The sequence below is a fragment of the Eleutherodactylus coqui genome, chromosome 4, assembly GCF_035609145.1.
Source record: "Eleutherodactylus coqui strain aEleCoq1 chromosome 4, aEleCoq1.hap1, whole genome shotgun sequence".
NCBI lineage: Eukaryota > Metazoa > Chordata > Amphibia > Anura > Eleutherodactylidae > Eleutherodactylus > Eleutherodactylus coqui.
In genome coordinates, this window is record NC_089840.1 from 222422624 (window position 1) to 222449275 (window position 26652).

Here is a 26652-nt window from a genome sequence, read left to right on the forward strand (position 1 = left end):
TGGGCAGTAATGCTCATTAGTAGCTTATTAGCTTCATTTGCATGTAAATAAGCCTCCATGTGCTGTATGCAGAGAACAGCAGGGGTTCTGTTCTCTGCATACAGCTTTTTTGTTCTGCCATGGGATTACAGCTGAGTACAATGCTATCAGCGCCCCCATGTAGAATCACAGCATGATCCCTTCTATTAGCTCTCCGGTCAAATGATGGATTTTAAGCTCAACTAAAAATCATCGTTCGGCTGAAAAGTAAACAATGGTAGCATTTACACGCAACGATTATTGCTCAAAAGACATCGTCTGAGCAAATTTTGAGTGATAATCGTTGCGTGTAAATGGGGCTTTATTCACACAACCGTATATATGCAGCTATTGTAGTTGCATCCTAAAATCACGACCATCTGAAGCATTGGATTCCAATGTATTTATTCAAATGAGCGATTTTTAGGTGCATAAAAATATTGCACCAGGAAAAATAGGACATCGGTGACTGCAACTGATTTTATACGAAAATATAGATTGTGTCCTATATTCTGGTGAAATATGTTGGAAGCTCCCATAGACTTTAATGGAAGCTTTAAAAAAGGGGGGAGGGGGAGGGATTTTAGTTGCATCCAACATTGAGGAAGGAATACAGCTGCCTTTATTTAAAGGGGTTGTCCCGCGAAAGCAAGTGGGGTTATACACTTCTGTATGGCCATATTAATGCACTTTGTAATATACATCGTGCATTAAATATTGGCCATACAGAAGTTATACACTTACCCCCTGCGGTGTTGGCGTCCCGCAGACCAGCTGTGCGGCACGAGCACGCCGGAGCGGCCCCATTCAACAGAAAAGAGGAGGAGACTGCGCAAGCACGTCTAATTGAGGGAGAAGAAGGCTTCGGTCGGCGCCATGGAGACCGGGACGCCAACACCGGAGGGGGTAAGTGTATAACTTCTGTATGGCCAATATTTAATGCACGATGTATATTACAAAGTGCATTAATATGGCCATACAGAAGTGCTTAACACCGCTTGCTTTCGCGGGACAACCCCTTTAAGCATTAATCATCATTCCAAGAAATTCTGCCAACTGAGGGATTTCTGTGTTGCAGTGTATTTTTTCACCAATACGCCACTGTGAATGGATGACAAAATGTTAATCAAGATCGGTACTTGATCGTGGCTATTCTTCTTTCATGGGATTTTTAGGCGTAATCAGCCAAGCCTAAAAACACATACAGTCATGTGAAAGAGGCCTTAGGCCTCATGTCCACGGGGAATATCAGGCCCCCTACGGATTCTCCATGGAGAATCCGCAGCGGGTCCCTCCTGCCCCGCGGACATGAGCGCTGAAAAGAAGAATTAACTCACCTCTCGCACGCTCCGGATCTTCCCTTCTTCGCGGCTTCATCTTCTCTCCGTCGCGGCCGGATCTTCTTTCTTCGGCCCGGCGGATTTTGGTCTCCCGCGGATCCGGACGGCTTCCATAGGCTTCAATAGAAGCCCGCGGGAGCTGTCCCCGCGGGAAACCCGCACGAAAATGGAGCATGGTCCATTTCTTTTCATGCTCCATTTTTAAAAAAAAATCACTTTTATTGACCATCCGCGGGTATTTATCTACCCGCGGATGGTCAATGCATCCCTATGGGGTGCGGATCCGTATGCGGGTGATCCGCTGCGGATCCTAAATCATAATTTGCCCGTGGACATGAGGCCTTAGGTGGTCTTTGGACAATTGTTGGGTGCTTCAGCACCTGATAGTCCTCCCAGTAATAATCGCTTAGTTAATGGAGGCAAAGCAAGCCAGAGATTGTTTCATAAATGAATGATTCCTTGTTTACATGGGCCAATTATCCTTCATTGTTCAGTTGCTGGAGGCATTTACATTAAACAATTATCATTCAGACTCTTGCGATCCAATGAGAATCTGAATGATAATCACTTAATGTAATTGCGACCCATAGGGAAAATGTGTCCCTGAGGATGGGGGGGGGGGGAAGTGCAACAGATATAACAAACACGACTGGTTGAGGGCAACAAGTTACACGTCACTAAGTTATTTTAGGGAAATCAAACTAGGGGGAGAAGTGCTCCTTGGAGACTTTGCATTCTCTCAATTGAATGGGATATTGCCGAAACTCATTTATTGAAATAACTACATGCAGACAGACATACTAAGCTTTGGATTTTGGCTAGAACACATTTACTTGCGATATTTGAACTACCAGTTGGCATTGTTTGTATGGCCATGTAGTTTATAAATTATTAAAAGAAATTTGTAGCTCAGAGTTTCTGTCCAGTTTCTGACCTGAACCCTCATTTGTATGCAATAAGTCTTCTAAACTACAGCTGCCGCATTCTATATTTCACTTCTAAACTGTACTATCCTCAGGTTTTGTTCAAATACTGTATACACACTGGAACACAGTTCTTTTTCCCCATACATCACTTTTTTCCCAAAGTATAAAAATGCCCAAAGTAGCCAACATTACATAAGACATTTCAACTTCTTTAAAGGTGATGTAACGCCTATATTTTTCACTAATTAAAACCAGATAATCAAACAAATACCATTATTTTAATCAGTTTTTATTTTCTTGGTTAGAATTTTTTAAATTCTATTGTCTGTACATGGCTTTGGGGGCAGTCATGCTACCTTTGCTGCAAAGATGTCTTACAGTAGCCTTGTGGGCTAATCTAGGGATAACCTGTAGCCTGTATAGAGGTCATTGTGCAGGAAGGTAATGTAGATAAGCTCTAACCATCACCTACTGCGAATGGTGGATGCTGTGTAATCTCTTTTTATATGTAGCCTTCCATTGCAGAGCCTCGTGTGGCACAGAGTAAGGCAGCAGAAATGCAGTCCTAAGCTCTCGCTCACAACCTGAAGGTTGCAAGTTCAATCCCTTCATGATTCAAGTAGCCGGCACAAGGTTGACTCAGCCTTCTATCCTTCAGAGGTTGGTAAAATGAGTACCCAGCTTGGTGGGGGGGTAATAAATGAATTACCTGAAAGCGCTGCAGAATAGGTTAGCACTATATAAATAAGATTTATTTTATTTTTATTTTCATTGAAGGTCTGCCAGGGATGATAATGAAGTGACTGCTGAAAAGTTCTCTCTACAGAACATGAAGTGGTAGACTATTATCACGCTTAATAGTCAGTACCAAAGTGGCAGGATTCTAGGATTTTAATTTTTTTATAATCTAGAGTGTGACATCAAAAATTTAAAAAGAAATCACCAAGAAATCATAGAAGCCTTATTTAACATGAAAACTTGGTTTATATAATAGGTAATTTTCTGATGACACATTTACTTTATAACCAGAAGTACATAGAGATGTATTGACAAACGTCACTAAGGGACACTGCAACTAAGTAATACATCTGGGAGTCAAAAAATAATCTATCTTTAAGTATCTACGTATGCAACCAATCTGTTTAGTTATATTTATTCGCTTTTAATTTCTTCTATCATCTGCTAAAGCCAAATCCCAATGAAACCAAGACCTATAAATTACACTAAAGTTTTAACCAGTTTCCAAGAGCCTGGAGACATATGGATCTGGGTTATTTAGTGTTTGTACTATGGGTTCCTTCAAGCAGAGGCATAACTATAGGTAATACAGAGGTAGAAGTTGTATCTGGACCATGGTGCCTGAGGGGTCCTAAAATTCCCTCTGAGACATAAAAGGACACCAGTATTATACATTGCAAATATTTAATGGTTGTCCTGCTACAGATTATGCATTATGATCCAAGAACTTGATACTATGCAACTGCCTTCAAGATTCAACGTACATTATGGTAAAAAGTTATATGAAAAGTTTCAGTTTAGGGTAGCTAAAAAAATGACTCATAAAATCATCCATGTGCCGACACCGATTGTGTTATCAGCATAGAAGAATTGACAGCTGTTCTAATTTTAATACAAATCCTATTGAATGTTAATATAACAACTCTTCACTTGAAACTATTAAGACGTTGCCTACATTTAAGATGTAGCACATAAAATATTCCAAGACAAGATCACAGCTCAAAAGCAAATTGACATTTTAAATCAAGGTTTACATAAAAAAAGGGTTCTCTGAATGGGCTTACCATTCCTGCTTTCTTCATCTATAGCAACTATAGTTGCTGGTGGACCAGACCTGGCCAGTTCACAATCTACGAGGAAAGGAAAGAAAGGAATTAATTAGCTTAATGACTGCCTCTTTACGTGAGGTAGTAAAGTGATGTTGCTGGTATGGCCGTTTCATTCGAGATGATATTGTGAGATCCGGTTTGTACTGCACAGAGCAATGTAATTTAATGACTGCACAAAATGGTTTAAACACAATCCACTTAGGTTGCCAAAATGTCGCACTGAACGGAGAGGCATTGACACACCTAAAAATGCAAACAACAAGCACCTACCACATCACAACATAAAAGTGGTCACATGTAACACCAAAAGCCAATCTCACAGCCATTGTACCTATTTTCAAAAGTTTTTATTCCCTTTTATGTAAATTGAATGTTTTTGAAAACACTTAGGAAGCCTCTGTCTGAATGCGGAGGCAAACGTAGTTGTGATGTTGAAGTCCTTCAGGACTAGAAGGATATTATGGTAATTTAGGACAAAAAAAAAATAACATAAAGAGATGATTAAAAGGGAAACATTGTAATTAAAGCTTCACAACAAAAACAACTATAATTGGAATTTAATTGTGATCAAAAGGATCTAATTGAAGCGAGTGAGCAGAATTTGAATAATGTCATAAGAAGAATGAATATGAAGAACAGACAAGCAATGTTTAGGACTTCTAGCTCGTGACATCTTACCCTCATATTGCCAGTCTGCAGTCAAAAGTATATTCATCAGAGGAAGCAGAGAAGAATTATGAAAGAAAAGAAATGAGAATACAATCATTTTATAGACGTCACATGCAAACAGTAACATATAAGGATTAGTGGACAACCAATAAGGGGAAGGGGGATTGAGGATTTATGGAAGGCATATTAGCAAGTATAGCAAAAAAAAAATATTTTCTCTGGTTTGAGATGTTAATACAGGTTATGAGTATGAATACGGGGATAATATAATTTGGAATGGTTACCCATGACAAACATTTATCACCTAACAACAGGATAGGTGATTAAACATATGATTGGAGGAGGTCCTATTTCTGCGACTGACACAATCACTAAAATAGAGGCCCCCAACTCCCTATTCCCAAGACAGTGATGGTCATACTGACAAAGGTATTGTAGCTGAGAACAGCGCTTGACTATTTCCAGTAGACTCAGGCATTGAACTGAGTGGTAGGGTACCTGTGTGACTACTGCATCATTCACTTGCATCCCCAACAGAGAGCTTTGAACCCCAGTTCTAGTTATCATGGAGGGCTCAGAGGTCTAACTCCCACTGATCACATATTTATTACCTATCCTGTGGATAAATTTGTGATAAGTCATTCAACAATTATTACAATTGCCCAGATGAAATGTTCTGTTTAGGCAGGTCAAAATGGACCATCTTGAAAAAAAATATGTTTCTGTATAACTGTAGATAATGCATTGCATCTCATAACAAATAGTAGATATAATTTATGAACAACGTAATTCCAAAAATTTAACCCTTTGCAATCCAATTTTGGATTCAGGGTTTCCTAGGGGGTTTTCTATTACTGCCATTATACAATGGTGCCATCTGCTGGCTAGAGCCAGTACTGCGGTATGGGACATGCTGGAGAGGCCCCCGACAACAGAGCAGCCAGTAATATGCAGTAAGATTACCCTGCCAGACGTCTACCAACATCGGAGCTGTACAACCTTCAATCAGAATGTCGTCAGACGTCAGACAGTGGATTGGAAAGGGTTGAATTTGATTAATTGCTAGACTGTATGATATAATTACTTATTATTAGAGATGAGCGAGCATACTCGTCCGAGCTTGATGGTTCTTCGAGTATTAGGGTGCTCGAGATGCTCGTTACTAGAGACGAGAACCACGCGGTACTCGTCTCGATTAAACGAGCACTGACCATTGAATTCAATGGAGCCGGCAATACAGCCGGCTCCATTGAAAGCAATGGGCTGCAAGCGAGCGCGGGATGAATTTTCGGGAAGGGCTTAAAAATATAAGCCCTTACCTGAAAATCATCCTAAAATGTGTAAAAATGAAAAAAAAAATGTATACTCACCTTTCCGCTGCAGCCGGAGCTCAGCCGCGGCCGCCGGCAGTTCTCCTGAACTGCTCAGAGTAGTATTCAGCAGCCGGGGCTTTAAAATCCCCGCCTGCTGAATGAGCTGCCTCTGATTGCTCACAGCCTGACCAATCAGAGGCAGCTCTCACTCACACCCATTCATGAACTCCGTCTGCCGGGACCAGGTGAGTATATATATTTTTTTTGTTTTTACACATTTCTGGATGAATTTCAGAGAAGGGCTTATATTTTTAAGCCCTTCCCGAAAATTCATCCCGCGCTCGCCGGCAGCCCATTGCTTTCAATGGAGCCGGCTGTATTGCCGGCTTCATTGAATTCAATGGGCTAACATCGTTCTGCTCTGCCACAGCTGTTACAGCTGTGGCAAGAGGAGAACGATCGTTATGCTGACAGTGGGGGGGGGGGGGTCTCACTCTGGTCACTATTGTGGCTTAATAGTGAGACCTTGGAGCCCGAAATGCAGCCCTGCATGTTGCTCCTTGCCTGCCCTATCCATTTCTGTGTTTTTTACATGACTTTGGTGATTTGCTAAGATTTTCACAAATGAAAACCTTAGCGGAGCACCAGTCATATACAAAAATGCTCGAGTCACCCATTGACTTCAATGGGGTTCGTTACTCGAAATGAACTCTCGAGCATCACTGAAAGTTCGACTCGACTAACGAGCACTCGAGCATTTTGGTGCTCGCTCATCTCTACTTATTATAGTTTACTTTATACAACCTCATTTGTCAAAAAGTGTCTAATAATTATCCAATAGGATATGATATATTTATCAGTATTGTAATATTAGATTAGTTATTAGTAGAGATGAGCGAACGTACTCGGTAAGGGCGATTTCGCAATCGAGCACCGCGATTTTTGAGTACTTCACTACTCGGGTGAAAAGTACTCGGGTGCGCTGTGGGGCGGGGGGTTGCAGAGGGGAGTGGGGGGTAGCAGCAGGGAACAGGGGGGAGCCCTCTCTCTCTCCCTCTCCCCCCCACTCCCCGCTGCAACCCCCCCCCGCTCACCCACAGCGCACCCGAGTACTTTTCACCCGAGTAGTGAAGTACTCGAAAATCGCAGTGCTCGATTGCGAAATCGCCCTTACCGAGTACGTTCGCTCATCTCTAGTTATTAGTCTATAATGGCCATTATCATCATCATTTTAAAGACAACTCCTTTCAAATCCTGGTCATTGGGGCGATCGGCTGATTGCTCTTGCTCACACTCCTAGTATCCATGGCAAATAGCCGATTTTGCTGAGGCAAGCTGAAACTAGCTGTTTCCTCTGATCACTGCTGGGTAAATGCAGTACTATATGGAGGCCATTCTGTTAATAGGGGCAAAGGTTGTCTTCATAAAACAACATCTTTAAATTTTACTTTTATATACTGACGCATGCAAGTACATGTAAGTTAGTTATTACTAGATAGATAGATAGATAGATAGATAGATAGATAGATAGATAGATAGATGATAGATAGATAGATGATAGATAGATAGATAGATAATAGATAGATAGATAATAGATAGATGATAGATAGATATGAGATAGATAGATAGATATGAGATAGATAGATAGATAGATAGATAGATAGATAGATAGATAGATACGAGATAGATAGATAGATAGATATGAGATAGATAGATAGATAGATATGAGATAGATAGATAGATAGATAGATAGATAGATAGATACGAGATAGATAGATAGATATGAGATAGATATGAGATAGATAGATAGATAGATATGAGATAGATAGATAGATAGATAGATAGATAGATAGATAGATAGATAGATAGATATGAGATAGATAGATTTGCAAGGAATACACCAATTAATAGAAGTTCCTAAATTCGTACTTTGAATAAAAATATGAGAAATATACCTCACACAGACATATGTCACGCGTGTACCATGTCCGTATCTTTCACGCCCATAATACATGGTGCTAAAAGCCCAATGACTTCCGTTGGGCAACTCACATCTCAGTCTTTCACACGTGCGTAAAATACACCAATATAGGATATGGGGATGTTGCATACACAGCAAATATGCATGTACACGTGTAATATGTAGACGATGTATGCCCATGTGAGTGAGCCCTTACTATGGTGTTTGACAATATCACTACCTTAATAAATAAATTATTTCTAGAGCATCAGTTTTGCATTCAAAAATGTATATCAGGATATCTTGTATTTTATTGCACTATAGGCTTTAGTTCATGTATATTTAAACCAATAAATCTGACACTGCGATTGGTGTACCATTTACATTTTATATTTATCTGGTAACTCAAACATTCTTTCATAATTAGCTTTTTTTCATCTCACCAAGAATCATCTACAAGAACAAAAATGAAATTTAGGTGTCACTCTTTTTAATATTCCACGTAAATCAGCCAGAGTCTGCAATAGGTTTGAAATACCATTTCAAAATTAATAAAATAACCGCCAAAATATTACATCCAATCCTCCAAAAATGCTGAATATACACACAAACAGTAGAAACGCAGATAACACAAATATAAAAAACGGAAACACAAAACATGGAAGAACAGGGAAATTAATCCCAAACTCTCTGAAACGGGAAGACCCTACCTACCGGCAAAACACTCTTCCTGATAAGGACAACCCCACATTAGGAACTTGGGGTGACCCTGACTTTCCCTAGTTGGGGACAGGGAAAAGTGGCAAAGATTAGATGACACTTAATGATATTAAACCACTAGAGTACAAGGAATGAGAAGTACAACATCTCAGACAAATGAGTAGACTTATCTTAACTGAGATGCAGATCAGGACCAGAGCTGTCAACATGACCAGAAACACCTTCAGGCTAAAGAGTATAACCATCATTCTCTGGAATAAATCCAGACAAACTAAGGCTAATGGGTCAGCTGGAATGGCCACTTGCCAGCCAACCAGCAGGTCCACAAACCAGCAGAGAAGTGTTCTGGTTGGTATCTAATGCTAAAATAACAGTGAGCAAGTGCCGGCAACAGGATTACTTGGAACAGGGATGATGCCAGGAGGTCACCCTGGACCTGATCACCATCAGCCACTGAACAATGACACATAAATCCCAAATGGAAGCAATTTAATATATATATGGCATGTTTGAGACTCAAATGCATTTATTTATTTCCAAATATTTTTACTACCAGATTATTTTGCAACATAGTACAGTACATAGTTGACATGGACTTGCATCAATCTCTATCACCAAATAGGTATTTCATTTGAAATGAGTTTTTTGAGGATTCGCCTACTGATACATGTTGCTCATTTTATACGAAGGGCCAATATTTGTGTTACTTAGAACCAAGGAGGATAAAAGAGTAATTCCATATTAAGGTCATTATTGTCATAAATGGGATAAAGAACAAAAGCGTAGTTGAATTTGTAGATCTTCTGGGTCTGTTTCATCTTGCCACAGCTTTAGGGCTCATTCAAACGAGCGTGTTTATGTGCGTACAATCATGCGCACATAACCACGCATCTATTAGACCCATTGGTTCCCTATGATGTGTTCACATGTCCGTGTTTTACAGGCATGCAAACGTGCGTACCTGCAAAGTATAGGACATGCGTGCATGCATAGGTCCATGCTGCTCATCCATATTGTCCACAGGGAGTCTCCTTGTCACTGAACACTGTGATAGCACTTATTCGATTCAGGACTTCTCTGTTTGTTACCCTCGCCGTGCAGGGCGTACGCAGCAGCTTTTGCCATCCCCACAGCTCAAATGCATCAATCCTCCTATCACCTTTTTTGCAGTCCAGCTCTCACATTCATACATGGCTATGGGGAAAATGGTGGTTTGCACTATCCTGTGTAAAGTTGCTATACCGATATTTCTACTTTTCCAGATTTTGTCTATGTTTAGGATTGCACTTTGCCCCAATGCTATCGTACGTTTTATCTCCAGTATAGATTCTCCAACTTGATCAATTTTTGAGCCAAGGAAGATGAAGTTTCGCATGCATTCTATGACATCATTGTCAATTTTGAATTAAATTTGGCAATTTTTTGCACTTTTCATAACTTTAGTCTTCTTTAAATGCAGGTGGAGGCTCATTTTTTTCACTTTCAGTTTAAGGGCTTCTGCACACTTGTGCGTTTTTTCACATGATATTGCTGCATTTTTTACACGATTGTCAATGGGACTTTCTAATGTTAAAAACGCATCGCACAAAAATTGCAAAGCACCAACTTGCGATGCGTTTTTAACATTGGAAAGCCCCATTGACAGTTCCGTTAAAAAAACGCAGCGATATTGCAGCGTTAAAAAAACACAAGTGGGTGTGAGCCCTTAATCTTACATATCAGCTGCTTTAGACCTGCTTCTGTTTCTGCAAGCAGAGTTGAGTCATCCGTATAATGGAGATTGTTGATGTTTCTTCCACCTATTTTCACCCTGATTTCCAAATCGTCTTGGTCTATTTTATGCATGATCAGTTCCGCATATAGGTTAAACAAGAAGGGTGAGAGGATGCAGCCCTGTCGGACACCTTTGCCGATGCCAAACCAATCTGTGTCCCCATACTGTGTTCTCACAGTGGCTTCTTGATTGGAATAAAGTGTTTTTATCAGCTTGACTAGATGTGCCGATATGCCCAGCTCTTGTAGGGCCTGCATAGCTTGTTATGGTCGGCACAGTCAAAGGCCTTGATGTAGTCGATGAACCCCATGTAGATATTCTTTCGGTATTCACAAGCTTTTTCCATGGTCCATCGTAGCTTTGCAATATGGTCGTGGGTGCCATGTCCTCGCCGAAGTCCTGCTGTACATCAGGCTTTAAGCACTGATCGCAGTCTTTCCTGTATAATTTTGAGAAGGATTTTGCTTGCATGCAGATTGAAGACTATTGTTTGGTACTTGTTACAATTTCGCAGAGTCGCCTTTCTTTGTTAGAGGGATGAAAACTCTAATTACTACTTTTTAAAAAAGGCCACATATGGTACTTTTTTATTATAAGTGACCGATTGCTCAAGTGTCGTTTCCCAATTCATTAGAAATCAAGAGAATAAAAAAGACTTTTTTCAACTCTCGCTAATGCACTATGAAAAGAATTTATTTCTTCTTTCTCCACTAATTCATCTAAATGTTATTGATGTTTTACTGTTCTAAGAACAAGGAACTGAGAAGGACGCCATCCTGAAGCAGAGAGGACAGCATCTGATTCACAAGGACATTGTGATCATGACATTACAGTTAAACCTCGGTTGTAATATGTCTGTTATAGCAGAGTTCATCCGAATACTTAACAGTTTCATAAATAAATTAAATGAACTGTGAGTCTGATTTTAGTTCAAGCGCCTGTAATACATCAACAACAACCCTTTTATTTTAATTAATTTTGAAACATGTTTTATAGACAGTTAGCTTTCAGATTAGGTATAAAAAACAGAAAACAAAAAATCTGCAATAATGTGTGCATTAAAGACACCATATTTCTGTGTGTTATCTCCCATAAAATGGCTATAAAGTAGCAAAGGACATCAATAAATACTGTAATTTCAAACAAAATAACATTGAAGAGTCCAACTTACAATTCATTTACACTAAGGAAAGTATCCAATATTAAAATATGAAAGAAGTGGAGGTCATTTAGACTGGGTTCACAGACATCTTTTTGCAGCATTTAAGTGGCGTTTTTATTAGTGTTCTAGACAGTTTTGCTTTGTCCAAAATGTTGCGTTCAGATGCCTTCATAAGCAGAATTTTTGTGACTTTTATATACATACACTCACTAATACACACACACATACATACTAGTGCAGGAGCCCTAAAGCTTCCTGTAGACAATTTTTTGTAATTTCTTTGCAAACTAGCTTGTATTTAAGCTTACTGTGTTTCCCCGAAAATAGGACCTACCCCAGTTTTCGGGGAGACTTGAAATATAAGGCCTCCCAAAAATTAAGACCTAGCTAACCTGCATAAAAATAAAAAAACAATACTCACCTGGTCCGCGGCATCCCGATGGTCTCCAGCGGCAAACTACAGTTCTCCTCACCATCTGCCATCTCAGCTTCTTCTGGTGATGGGGCTTTGAATACCCTGCCTCCAGCAAAGCGAGCGCTGTGATTGGCTAATCGAGCATAAGGGTACCATACAACAAACTCCAACATATAACACAATTACAATTGTACCACCACCAATCACCTTTACAGAGTCACATGTGTGTGCAATCATCATTACCTTATGGCTCAACCTCATGGTCTGGTAACTTTCCATTAGTAACGACATAGGGTACGTTCACTATGGCTGTCTCCATGTGGAGTGTGTGTTCTCCTGATGTCCGGCGTTTTCTTTATCTTACTGCACATGTGCGGGATGTATCAGGTCCCACAAGTATCCCTCTTATGTGTGTCTGAACTCCTGTGTGTTAATGCTTCTGCACGGGACTTAACCCTCAGTCTCCTGATATCTAATTACCTTTAGTGGGTTGTATTAGGGAGTGCTACACACTCTAGGGGCTCTGGTTTCAACCATAGTGAACGTACCCTATGTCGTTACTAATGGAAAGTTACCAGACCATGAGGTTGAGCCATAAGGTAATGATGATTGCACACACATGTGACTCTGTAAAGGTGATTGGTGGTGGTACAATTGTAATTGTGTTATATGTTGGAGTTTGTTGTATGGTACCCTTATGCTTGACAAAGACCCCAATGGGGTCGAAACGTAGCAAGATTTTGGAGGAATAAATTACTGCTTTGCATTACGCCCAGGATGCTGCCATTCCTTTATTGAGACATTGGAGTATATCTTTTTGGGGTTTCTGGAGCTCTTACCCCTGCATGTTTGGCGTGCATCCTATTGACTTGTTAGTCATCTTTAATAGGTTTAAAAATCCTGAGGAGTGCTGGGAGTTAATCGAAGTAAAGTATTGGCTAATCGAGCACCAGCAGCGAATCACAGCTGGCGCTTGATGAGCCAATCACAGCCACTCATGGCCCCCGGAGGCCATCGCGAGGCATCGGGACGCCATGGACCAGGTGAGTATAAGCCAGCAACCCCCCCCCCCCCCTTCCCCCAAAGAAAATAAGACACTGTGCCTCTTTTGGGGCAAAAATTAGTATAAGACAATGTCTTAGTTTCGGGGAAACATGGTATTATAAACCCAACGAAAGGGACTATAGTGACAATGAAGTGGATTTCTGCATCATAATGCTCTATTGAGTCTGAAATATGTACCATATAGATAAATTATCTATTGGCAGACACTGTAGTATGCAGTGGTAATATCAGAAGTAATATCTTGAAAGTATGTTATATTGAGACAGTTACATTCCGAATGGATTTAAAGAGAGGATTTGGGTTGACCAAGAACATAAAGGATGTATACTATAACATAAATTATGAATATTTTTATCAGAAATACTTTGGGCCACATTTACCCTTTTTTATAATTGACATGTGTTGTGTAAATTGGTTTTACAAGCAAATTTGATTCCACCAACTACTCCAGAGAAGCAAAGTTGCTCAAGAGCAGGGGTATTGAAAAATGTCTTAAGAATAACAGAACGTGAGTAGAAAGGAAAACAGTCTCAATACTCTTCTGCCCTGCGTGTCAAAATGTAGCACCTTTATAAGAGATCCTTTTTTATCTTGGCAACGGGGCCCTCTTTTCTTCTATGTATGGCACTGCATGGACCACTCTCTAAGAAAATGCTAGTTGGAGATGCCTTGGACCCCCTAGAGGAAATGATTCTGAGAGCCCTCTCTTCGTTGCTACACAATCTGTGCCCATCCATTTTTATTTGCATCATAATTCTCATTACCATTGCACACAGAGAAGACATAGTATCAATAAGACCTAATATGTTATTTATGCATCAACTCACGAGGATTACATCAAAGGATTACACGTTGACTCCTGATGGAGGTCTACAGCTCTGTTACATTAATGGCCCTTTATAGTGTCCATGCCTTTGCCTACTGGAGAATTCTCTGCTACCCAAGTGGGTCATTTTACCTTCACCTCCAAGTGAATGAGAGAGAGCTGCATTACTGTTTCGAGTTGCTGTACAGTTGACAAAGTTGTGCTTCTGCCCATACATCGTGGCTCCTTCACATCAACACATAGGCATGAATATCTGGTGTCAGACCTCCCTGATCTGCTATTGATGACCTATTCTCCGGATAGGTCATCAATACTATAATCCTGGAAAAACCCGTTAGCTCCCCATTTGTTGGCCCATACTGTGCCTCTGATTTTGCATGAAGATACATGGATTTTCTTTTCTCACTAATATTAGAAGGATCTTTAGAACAATTTGACATAGCGTCTAAGTGGGAATTTGATAGTTCCCAAAGTCCGTGCTCACGGAATACTTTTACAAGCTGTACAAGAATCTGTCAAGGGAAACAAGCTTCCCTTTATATAGAATATTTCTATATTTTTATGCAGTCTACAAGAAGTATTGTGAGTTATTTAGTTTGGATTTCAAAATCCAATAAAAAGAAGCCAGTGCAGGCAGCAGTATTGAAATAATTTGCTGAATATGATATGAGGTCTACAACAGGTATAATTATTAAAATTATTTTAAAGCCAATTACTTGAACTGCAAACACAGCAAATAAACCATGCAAACAAATTAACGCATTAAAATAATAATAATTTCATTTGTGTCTAACAGAAGTTATTGAAATCAATTAGATGTGTTTCTCTCCAGGATCAAACGTGGATCTTATATTTTTTTTATTATTCAAGGTACAAATAGTCCAGCAATTATACTGCTATCCAAGGATATAATTGACACCTGATTATATACTGTAGTTACTTCATATTATTTATCTCTTGCAGATTACATGGCAATTATGCTAAAATTATCATGTATCCTGCAAGGCCAAGTAGCAGCTAAATTGAATTTAAATGATTCATATGAAATTCATGTATTCACTAAATGCTATTTTATCAACCGAGTTCCATTATTTAAATAAAACCCAAACTATAGTCTGCGAACACATAATGTACAGCAATTTTAAATAATCTAATAAAAATAAGAATAAACATTGTGCTATTACAACTGCACTCTAAAGTAGAGATGAGCGAGTATACTCGCTAAGGCACATTACTCGAGCGAGTAGTGCCTTAGCCGAGTATCTCCCTGCGCGTCTCTAAAGATTCGATGGCCGGCGAGGCGGGGAGCGGCGGGGATAGAGCTGGGAGGGACGGAGGGGAGATCTCTCTCTCCCTCTCTCCCCCTCGCAACTCACCGGTCACCGGTGCCGGCCCCCGAATCTGTAGAGACGAGCGGGGAGACACTCGGCTAAGGCACTACTTGCTCAAGTAATGTGCCTTAGCGAGTATACTCGCTCATCTCTACTCTAAAGTTTACAATAGGTTAAAGTAAAGTAAGGCCATGGAATGTGTGCAAGACTTCATCTTCCTTGATTCGAATATTGACCAGGATGGAGAATTTGTGTCAGAGATAAAACGTAGGATAGCATTGGGGCGAAGCACAATGCTAAGCATGGACAAAGTATGGACAAGTAGAGATATCGGCATAACATCTCAACGCAGAATAGTGCAAACCATCGGAGCCAAGGTGCAATACTAGACATAACCAAGGACATGTGGACTGCTGTTTCTAGCAGAAAACGGCTATGTTTGAATGAGGCTTTTCTAAACTAGACAAACTCTTTAAAAGCTTGATAATGTACTATATTGTGATACAAGACAACAGTATGTAACATTTGTCTGTCAATTTGATGACATAACAACAGGGCAATATGTCTAAAGTGTGATGAATGACAGGACCCAGGGAAGAAAATCTATCAATTATTCACAACGTGTGGTTTACATTTCTTCAGTATTGTCTTCAATGTATTATTGAGCTTAGGAAAACCTCTATTATGTTACAGCTCCTACACTTCTGTGCTGTCATGACATGCATAATTTATACTGGATGTTACCAAGGCTCCATCATGTTAAGCCTTATATTGCTTGTAAAATAGGAGAATGTATTTGTAAGAGTGCACATTGTCAATATAGTGCAGTCTGTAAACCAATATGATCCTCTCTAATTTCATCCCGATGACTGTTGCTGATATTCTTTTCTCAAACAGTTCTCTGCCTAAAAAGGTCCAAAAAGTCCCTCAACTAATTTCTCTTCATATACAGATAAATATTTTTATACATCAACACGCGAATGCCATTCGTTACATTGTATAAAAAAGTTGTCCTCCCTACTAAAGTCTATGCAGGAGATTTGCTTTGGAAAATAAACTTATCATATTCAGCTACAGTTTTTTAAAAAGTAGCAGTATAGCTACTGGAGTGATGTATTTTACGTCACTAGACCTTTTCCTTCTTAGCTCTAACCTGTGGAAGGAAGACGCAGTGCTAGCCTCAGGGACCAGGAACTTTAGGAGGGTGGTAACAAACCTTTGTTGGATATCTGAGTTGGCAGGTGGTAGGTCTGCAACTTCAATAGTGTAGAATGATATAGTGTTTAGTCAGTGGCCAAACAGGCCTAGGACTTATTTTGGCTCTGTTGAGTTGTATTGAATTGTGTTAATTGCTATGCCATGTGAAGCACAATACACCTGGTTGAGACCACATTGAAAAGAAAATCATCTTTGTGGAAATGATAAAGACAGTGAGCACAAAGCTAAGGATTTGGGGATTTTCTGCCATTCTTTTCTGCAGCTCCTCTCAAGCTCTGTCAAGATGGATAAGGACTATCTGTAGAAAGCCATTGTCAGGTCTCTCCAGAGATGTTTATTTGGGCTCAAGTTAGGGCCACTCAAGGACATTCACAGTGTTATCCCTAAGCCACTCCTGTGTTGTTTTTGGTGTGTGCATAGGGTCATTGTTTTGGAAGCTGAACCGTCTGCAAAGCCTGAGGTCCCTTTCACTCCGTATCAGGTTATCATTCAGAATATCTTTGTACTTTGCTCTACTGAGATTTTCATCAACCCTGATTACTCTTTGCCCCAGTCGCTGAACAACACCCCTACAGCATGATACTTCCACCACCAAGCTTCACTGAAGGGATGGTATTGGACAGGTAATGAGCAGTACCTGGTTTCCCCCAGACATAGTGTTTAGAAATGAGGTACAAAATTCAATCTTGGTCTCATCAGTCCAGAGAATCTTGTTTCTCACAGTCTGAAAGTCTTTTGGATGCTTTTTGGCAAACTCTAGGAATGCTTGCATGTGACATTTACTGAGCAAAGGCTTATTTCTGCCCATTCTGCTATAAAGCCCAAATTGGTGGAGTGTTGCACTGATGGCTGAGACTTCCAGAAAATCAGTTATTTGCACAAGATCTTTGAGCTCAGCTAGAGTGACCATTAGGTTGTTGGTTGCCTCTCTTACCAAGGCCTTTCTTCCCCAGTTACTTAGTTTAGTGGGTTGGCCAGCTCTAGGAAGAGTCTTGCTTGTTCCAAACTTCTTCCATTTAAGAACTATGGAGACCCCTGTGCTCTCGGGAAATTTCAGTACAGCAGAAATTATTTGTAGCCTTCTCTAGAACTGTGCCTCCACACAATCCTGTCTCTGAGCTCTACGGGTAGTTCTTTCCACCTCATGACTTAGTTTGGGCTCTGATATGCATTGTGAGTGGTGGAACATATATAGGCAAGTATGTATTTTAAAATGATGTCAAATTAACTGAATTTACCACAATTGACTCCAATCAGGGTGTAGAAACATCTCAAAGATGATCAAGATAAATGGGAGAACCCCAGAGCTAAATACTTACATCAATGCATAATGTTAGCTTGTCATTTAAAAAAAATGTACGAAAATTTCAAACATTGTGTTTTTGCTTTGTCATTAAGGGGAAATTGGGCAGAGAATGATAGGAAAAAAATTGACTTTGTTATTTTATAATTTACGTGGGGCAACAATATAACAAAATATAAAAAAGTGAAAGGTTCTGCAGACTTTCTGAATGCATTATATAGTGCTGGATCCATCATTTTGACTACATCCTGCATATTCTGAGTTGTGCATGATTTCAACAACTATAATATAATAATATCGAGTAAAAAAAGCAGTAGAAAAGGCAGAACAGTATTATGAGTACAGCATAAAACTCACTTTATTATTTGCAACATATCTACAATTCATCTATTGTAGTGTAATATACATATTTTTATCATATCAATTACATGGCTGAAACCAGCACCATTGGGGAAAAATCCAGAGAAATAGCTGTTTTACGATGGTTCAAGTCAAGTGTCATTATTTCAGATGTAAACAAAAAAGATGATATCATGTATTAGTACAATATAGAACTAATACTTCTGCAAATCCAAGGGCATTGTACAGGCTTTTTTTGTTATTTTAATATTACAGTTAATGCTTACGATTTGAGCACAAATAACTTTACTAGATCACTTTCATAGTGAAAAAGTACACAATTGAATATATTAACCATATCTTGACTTTATAACCTGGAAAATAAAGAAGTGCAGGTCTTGTATTTACAGGTGTGTCTACCTTTAAAGGAATCCTCCGATCCTGGGCAAACCATGATGGCCACATCACATCTCTTACTATATCTCATGCATGCTCTGTATTATTGCATTGGTAGTATAAGACATTATATGTTGCTGTGACTGGACAGTGCTACTCAAGTGGACAATATTGGTCAATCTAAGCAGGTGCGGTGTCTTAGACTAATAATTAGAGATGAGCGAGCATACTTGCTAAGGGAAATTACTCGAGTGAGCATTGTCCTTAGCGAGTACCTGCCTGCTCGGAAGAAAAGATTCGGGGGCCGGCGGGGGGCGGGGAGCGGCGGGGGAGAGCGGGGTGGAAAGGAGGGGAGATCTCTCTCTCCCTCTCTCCCCCCGATCCACCCTGCTCACTCCCGCAACTCACCGCTCACCCGAGCCGAATCTTTTCTTCCGAGCGGGCAGGTACTCGCTAAGGACAATACTCGCTCGAGTAATTGCCCTTAGCGAGTATGCTTGCTCATCTCTACTAATAATACATACTAATGCACAATGCGCATCAGATAGTCAGAGAAGTGGTTTGCCCATCTTTGTTTGCCCAGGACCATAGGGTCTCTGTAACTTGCAAATTTTGTTATGGAGGAAAATGTCAATACAAATTTGTGACATGCTAGCAAAACACCTGAAAGGCTGCAACTCACATCACAACCACTGGATGGCCACACAGTCAACTCTAGCATATACCTTTCCCAATAGAGAGTGTCATACAACCATGTTTTTTTTTTTTTTTCAAAAGCTGATTAACCCATAACACAAATCTTAGGATACGTGGAGCCAAGAGGAAAGGTAAAGCAAGACACATCTTTAGTTGACTTTAATAATGACTCTACCATAACTATAAATAAGATGTTGTGGTCTTAGGTTAACAGTAGTACTGTACATAAATGTATTTTCTGGGGACTCAAAACTTTTATATCATACTTGACTGTATTATCTCACATACAGTATATTACATATATCACTAATTGGCTGTGGTAATGTTGGATTTAGTAAACAGAATGTGGTAGAACGACAGATTTTTATGCTAAAAAAAAGTAAGTGTAGTTCACTCGTTTGCAAACTTTAAATCTTAAAGGGGTTGTCCCGCGGCAGCAAGTGGGTCTATACACTTCTGTATGGCCATAATAATGCACTTTGTAATATACATTGTGCATTAATTATGAGCCATACAGAAGTTATAAAAAGTTTTTTACTTACCTGCTCCGTTGCTAGCGTCCTCGTTCCCATGGAGCCGACTAATTTTCGCCCTCCGATGGCCAAATTAGCCGCGCTTGCGCAGTCCGGGTCTTCTGCAGTCTTCTATGGAGCCGCTCGTGCCAGAGAGCGGCTCCGTGTAGCTCCGCCCCGTCACGTTCCGATTCCAGCCAATCAGGAGGCTGGAATCGGCAATGGACCGCACAGAAGAGCTGCGGTCCACGGAGACAGAGGATCCCGGCGGCCATCTTCAGCGGTAAGTATTGAAGTCACCGGAGCGCGGGGATTAAGGTAAGCGCTCCGGTAAACTTTCTTTACTTCCCTGCATCGGGGTTGTCTCGCGCCGAACGGGGGGGGGGGGGGGGGGTTGAAAAAAAAAAAAAACCGTTTCGGCGCGGGACAACCCCTTTAAAAGATACTTCATAAAAAAAAACATTTAATTAAAATTCAGTTCATTGTATAGACATAGGTGGGTGTGGGGGTCCCAGGGAAGTAGTTTGTTCTCCGTTTGCATATGGGTTCAGTTTGTGTCCTGTTTCTTAATGTAAAAGTTAAGACAAGTTGTCAATTGGGCACACGCAATGTCAGCCCCCTTCCACCCAGCAGGCCAATGTTTCTGCATGAGAGTATGTTTGCGCTAGAGAAAACAGTATGAGAAACATTTTTCCTGACGTTCTACTGTATATAAAAAAGTGGAATTTTTGTTTTACTCTGAACACATTAATTTATAGAATATTCTCTCTTCTGTAGCTTGGAGGCCTCTTTTTATATTATGTTCAGGAGATCCATTCTCATTTATTTCTGAATTCGTTCATCATTCATTTGATGAAAAAAAGACATAAGGTAGAGCGGGTCTCCAGATATTCCTGAATATTCATTATAGAGCTTGTTTGAAAGTATGTAGTTAGAACATAACCGTAGAAAAACCATATTTTACCTGTACGGCCATATCTTCATAAAAAATAAAAGCAGGTTGTATGTTCAATGCCCTTAAACCATATTTTTAATATTAACTTCAACAAGTATAATTGAACATACTGCTACTGTTACTACTAATATATTTGGTGCAAAATCAGCAAAAATATATAGCGCAGTATCTAAAATTAGCTATTCTCAATGGGACTGCCAGGGTATTATAGTCTGTTGATTAACAAGCAGTCATGTTATTATTCCCTCTTTCAATGCAATCAATCATTAAAATCAACTTAGGCAACAGACAGCTTGTAACACATATTTCTAAGTGCAAACCGTTGCGGTGAGTCCCAAGAGATCTACTCATTGCCTTAAATACGCTCTTACATTGATATCTTTCAACTCAAGGCTTGCAAATGCAGGAGTGTTTGTAAAAACTTCACCAAAAATTTATTTGCAAAGATTATTTAAAAGAACATAAGGATGATCTATAGCAGAGGCGTAACTTGAAGCTCCTGGGCCCCAATGCAAAACCTGGAACGGGGGCCCCCCAACTATAATGCTTTATTCATAGTACTGGGTTCCCTATATGAAGAAGAGAGGCCTTATGGGCCCCCCAAGGCTCCTGGGCCCGGGTGCAACCGCATCCCCTGCACCCTCTATAGTTACGCCCCTGATCTATAGTCCAAGACCCAACACATTCTATTACAGAAGGAAAAAATAAATCTTAATTAGTGGGGGCTTTTTGGAAAAGTCTTGATGATCAATATTTCTTTACTGCTAATTATTGGGGGTCGCCTTCATCAAACTTCCACCAATAATACATTGATAGACTATCCTAAAGAGAAGCCATCAATGTTTTCCTAAGAAACCACTTTATCCTGTATTTTTATATTCTAACCTGCATTAACTTGTAATTTTAAGTCTGCTTATCTTTCAATACAATAGTTTAGTAATTCTGAAAGTAGAAATGCTATTATCATTTACTTGCTTCATATGCAGTTTGTTTTTCTCATCTCTCATTGTCTTTTCTTCTCTTTTTAACTTCATTAGACTATGAAAATTGGACAACCTGTGCCTTGACACCCAAACAAATACTTTCATTGAAGAAAAAAATCAATTCACTGATGTTGGTAAGAAAAGCATCTGCTTTTACTTAAAACACTATCGGATTAACTTTGACTTGTGGTTTTAAAACATCGTTATGGATTATATTATGTTATATAATTTGTTTCACAATTTAATTTACTGGATTTTCTTTTTTCATTAAGACAACCAGAACAACAACCTAATCGGTCAACTACAAAAAAAAAAAAATTAAGGACCACATTATTGAGTACTAAACCTATAGTATACACAACTTGTTGAAAGATCATAGCAAGAATATAGATTCGATGTGAAAAATGAAAAAAATTCAACACACAGTTATTCTGTGAAAATGCAAAATAGATACTCTGAAGGAGAAGCAAACAAAATAAATGGTCACTCCCATCTCAGTATAGTTAAAAAGGTCAGAATTAGAAAGTTTTCCAATATACCATAGGAAAATCACAGAATCAAGACAGACACGAGGGGTAGAACAAGAAACATAAGGGATTGAGAAAGAGGGTCAGCAGGAGTGTAACAGTAAACACCACTATACATTTAGGATAATATTCAATCTATATGGTGCTCAATTGTGACTACTTGGGAGAAGCAGCACTCATGGATTGACTAGCAGATGTCCGCCAAGTCTGGCCTTGTTCTGAAGAGTTCCATAATCTCACAGTGAGGGAATATGGATATCACAAATACCTGCTTCTCTCAAAACATTTCTTGTAATCTGTGAGGATGGCCGCCAACTTCTCATTAATCATAATCCATGAGAACTTAATCATCACAAGCTCAATACTTTGTTCCAAGAGTGCTCAATTGAGATTCTAGCCACCATGTGTGTGTATGTCCAGATATATTTGGTATCTGCCTCCTGATTAGAGCCTCCCAGGGTGATTTGCATATATTAACTTTCAAGATAATAAATATTATAGAATAAACCTCAAACCAGAAATGACAGAGCCTGGACAATTCCACCAGATATGGAGAAATGTACCCATTCCCCAGCAACCACAGAAACAGAGTCGCGATATCTAAAGACATGTGACAATACCTGAAGAATCAAGTACGATTGCATCAAAACTTTAGAGTTAGCTTCCATGATCGACACATTTATCGAAAGATTAGCAGCCAAGATGGCCCTTTTACATGGGACAATTACACTGTGCAACACAATTTTTGTAGCAGATAAGCAGATAGGCGGCTTATAGTAACTTTAGTGCGCTTAATTCAAATATGATATCCATTTTTTCTGCCATATAAGGTTTTCAAATTATGGGGAATAATGTCATTCAATTGCCGCTGTATTGTATTTTTTGTAAATATACCAATTCAATTAATTCAGTCGGCTCGCCATTAACCTTGCTTAATAAAAAGAATAACAAAAGTGATTGCACAACTATTTTGCAATCACTGTTACACATCATGTGCTGGCTGAACACTATAAGGGTAGGTTTATGTAACATATAGGGTATGTGTCCACATGACGTAAGCACTGCAAATCATCCACCAGTAAGTTGTAATTAATGAACTGTATTTACATGTCATCAGTTAGACTAAAGAAAAGAATCAAAATCATAAAACAAAAGTACATGTTTAGTATTGCTGCATCTGTAAAAGTCTGATCTATCAAAGTAATGCATTATTTACCCCGCACAGTGAACATCATCTGAAAAAACAAAATTAAGAACGCCAGAAATGCCCTTTTGTGGTCCTTCTGTCTCCAAGAATAATGTAATAAAAAGTGATCAAAAAGTTATATGTATTTCAAAACGGTAGCAATGCGAACTACAGGATGTCCTGCAAGAAATGAGCCCTTGTACAACTATGTGGACAGAAAGATAAAAAGTTATTGTGCACAGAAAATGGCAGCAGAAAATAATGTAAAAAAATTAAATGTCTTTGAAAAAAAAAAAAAAAAGTAGTACATGCAACTGACTCATGCAATAAAGTTATCATGTCATTTTTGTTGCAGTTTGTGGGACGTAGAAACAAGATGCACGAAAAAAAATGGCAGAATTTTGTTTTTTATTTCATTTTACGTCACTTAGAACTTTTTTAAGGTTTTTTTTTAGTACATTATATGGTACATTAAATAGCACCATTGAAAAATACAACTCATCCTGCAAAAAACAAGCCCTCAAACAGCGACATTAATGGATAAATAAAGGAGTTACGATTTTTTAAATTTAAAAAATGCTTGGTCACTAAGGGGTTAAATAACCTAAAAATTAGGGACGAGCGAGTATACTCGCTAAGGCACTACTCGCTCGAGTAATGTGCCTTAGCCGAGTATCTCCCCGGTCGTCCCGAAAGATTCGGGTGCCGCCGCGGGGCGGGGAGCTGCGGGGGAGAGCAGGGAGGAACGGAGGGGAGATCTCTCTCTCCCTCTCTGCCGCCCGCTCTGCCCCGCTCCCCGCCGCAACTCACCTGTCAGCTGCGGCGGCCCCCGAATCTTTATGGACGAGCGGGGAGATACTCGGCTAAGGCACATTACTCGAGCGAGTAGTGCCTTAGCGAGTATACTCGCTCATCTCTACTAAAAATGAGACATGCTGCTATTATTCTGTTTTACCAGTGTAATCATCAGGCTTTAATTTTACAGAACATACAAATTACTTTCTGTTGCAAATTTTTTAAAAAAATTTGTTGCACAGTGTTATCGTTCTGTTTTTTCAAAATCCTGCCCTCCTGCATGGTTTTGAACAATAATTGTCCCATGTAAAAGCATGCAGAAACTAAACGACTTGCCAAGAGTCGTCCAGTCGTTCAGTGCTAAGCATGCCTAAAATCCGAACGACCATCGTTCAGTGAAAACAGCAGCCATTGAGTACTGAACGTCCCTTGCTTATAGTCAATGGAGAGGGGTGGGGGAAGAGTGGGGATAGAACTCTCCAGCACCCCGCCTCCCTGCTGACTGCGCTGTGAGTGATCCAGTGATACGTCCTCCCGTGTAACAGCACAGTAGCGAGTATAGACGGGGACGAGTGTCGGGCATTGCTTGCCCAACACTTACTATGTGTAAAAAGGCCTTTACCCAATTCTGTTTTCCATTTCACCAGCATAGGGTAATTTACTCAAAGGAGAGACAAAGGCCATCCTAGAGCCACATAACACATTTGTTCAAAGATTCATGTATAAGATAAAGTCCATCTAACATAAGATGTAATGTTTAATCTGTTCTAAACATAATAATTGAGAACCAGGGATTGAATAGTTTTGCTCAGCACATTCTGTCTAAAACCCAACCCTACCATGTCAATGACTCCAGTGAAGCCCCTAGAAATCCACTCTTTAAATCCAAATGGAGGAACTGAAGGCTCGAGCACAAAATTCCAGATGAAATAACACACCATGCTGGCTATTTCATTTAGAAAAATTTGGGCTACATGCCGAAGGGACCCCATTATAGTAAATAGGGTCTTTTTAGCGCCATTCAGGTCTGGTATGTTGCATTTCAGTATTTTCATTGATCAGCTTCTGTAACAGAGCCAAACAATGGAAATTATACTGTAGCTGCAAATGAATGTGGTCTTATGGATAAATGGCATGGAATAAAACCACTAAATAAATAATGATATAAACATTCAGTGTTAAAGGAAACTAAAATGCAAGCCCTGTGGTGTGTGCCATTATGTTGGAGGGAGATATCACACATCCTGTGATAGAGGTTATTAGTGAAGAAATGAGCATGAGAACTGGTTCTCCAATCAACCTTTAAATTACAGTTGTCTAAAAGCTTGCTTGCTGCTTGTAATGAGTAGCTAAAAATATATCATTCACTGGTAAATGTGGAAAAGTTTCTTTGTTCTGATACATACGCACAGATATACATCAGTCAGCTATAACAGCCTCGTTTCATATACTGTACCTAACCTGGGCAAGCAGTGTATTTGTACATTACATTATATAGCTATATATTTTTATATCACCTTCTAGAATATTATCAAAAACAACTAAATCTAAATATAATGAAAACACATGTGCACACATATAAAAAAAAACCCTTTATAATATACAGCAGTGTAAAATTAATAGAGATGAGCGAACCTACTCGGCCACGCCCCTTTTTTGCCCGAGCGCCGCGATTTCCGAGTACTTCCGTACTCGGGTGAAAAGATTCAGGGGGCGCCGTGGGTGAGTGGGGGGTTGCAGCGGGGAGTGGGCGGGAGAGGGAGAGAGAGAGGGCTCTCCCCTGTTCCCCGCTGCTACCCCCCGCTCCGCCACGCCTCCCCCCGCCCCCCGGCGCCCCCCGAATCTTTTCACCCGAGTACGGAAGTACTCGAAAATCGCGGTGCTTGATCGAGTAATTACTCGAAACGAGTATACTCGCTCATCTCTAAAAATTAAATTTAGTGAACAAGATAACAGTCATTATTCCTCTGCCATATCTGTAGTGACTGGCGGCAGCGATCTGAGCTATTCCTTATACAAGGAAGTCACAGGGGCGGAGGAAGTCCTAACGGATTGTGTACAGTGTCACAGGAGAGGACCCCTTTAAAATATAATTATTACATAGGTGAAAGGGGAGAGTTCTGTAGGCTATTGTCAGCAGCTTTTTTGTAGGTGCTCAAGTTAGTACATAGCCTACTGCTAGCGTATATGAACATGCAACTTTCTCGCATCAGCCTCACTTGATACATGTTTGTTTGTCTTTTGCTACTGGTCTCAAAAACCATATTCAAAGTTTTTAAATTGTATTTAATAAAGGTTTTATTTTAAAGGGGTCCTCTCCCGTGACACTATTCCTTATAGAGACTGACTGCAGTTTGTAAGCAGATCGACGGGGAA

General features: G+C 39.8%; 1 protein-coding gene across 1 annotated transcript in view; it reads right to left on the reverse strand.

The window, feature by feature from the left end:
* Window positions 1-4815, reverse strand: part of PCDH15 (protocadherin related 15) — a 1187477-nt gene extending 1182662 nt beyond the window's left edge. The window contains exons 1-3 of the mRNA XM_066601652.1: window positions 4810-4815; window positions 4205-4274; window positions 4087-4152 (exon numbers count right to left, since the gene is read on the reverse strand). Of these exons, the coding sequence (XP_066457749.1) occupies window positions 4087-4152; window positions 4205-4274; window positions 4810-4815 (142 nt within the window). The remainder of the gene's footprint in view (window positions 1-4086; window positions 4153-4204; window positions 4275-4809) is intronic.
* Window positions 4816-26652: the final 21837 nt, after the last annotated feature.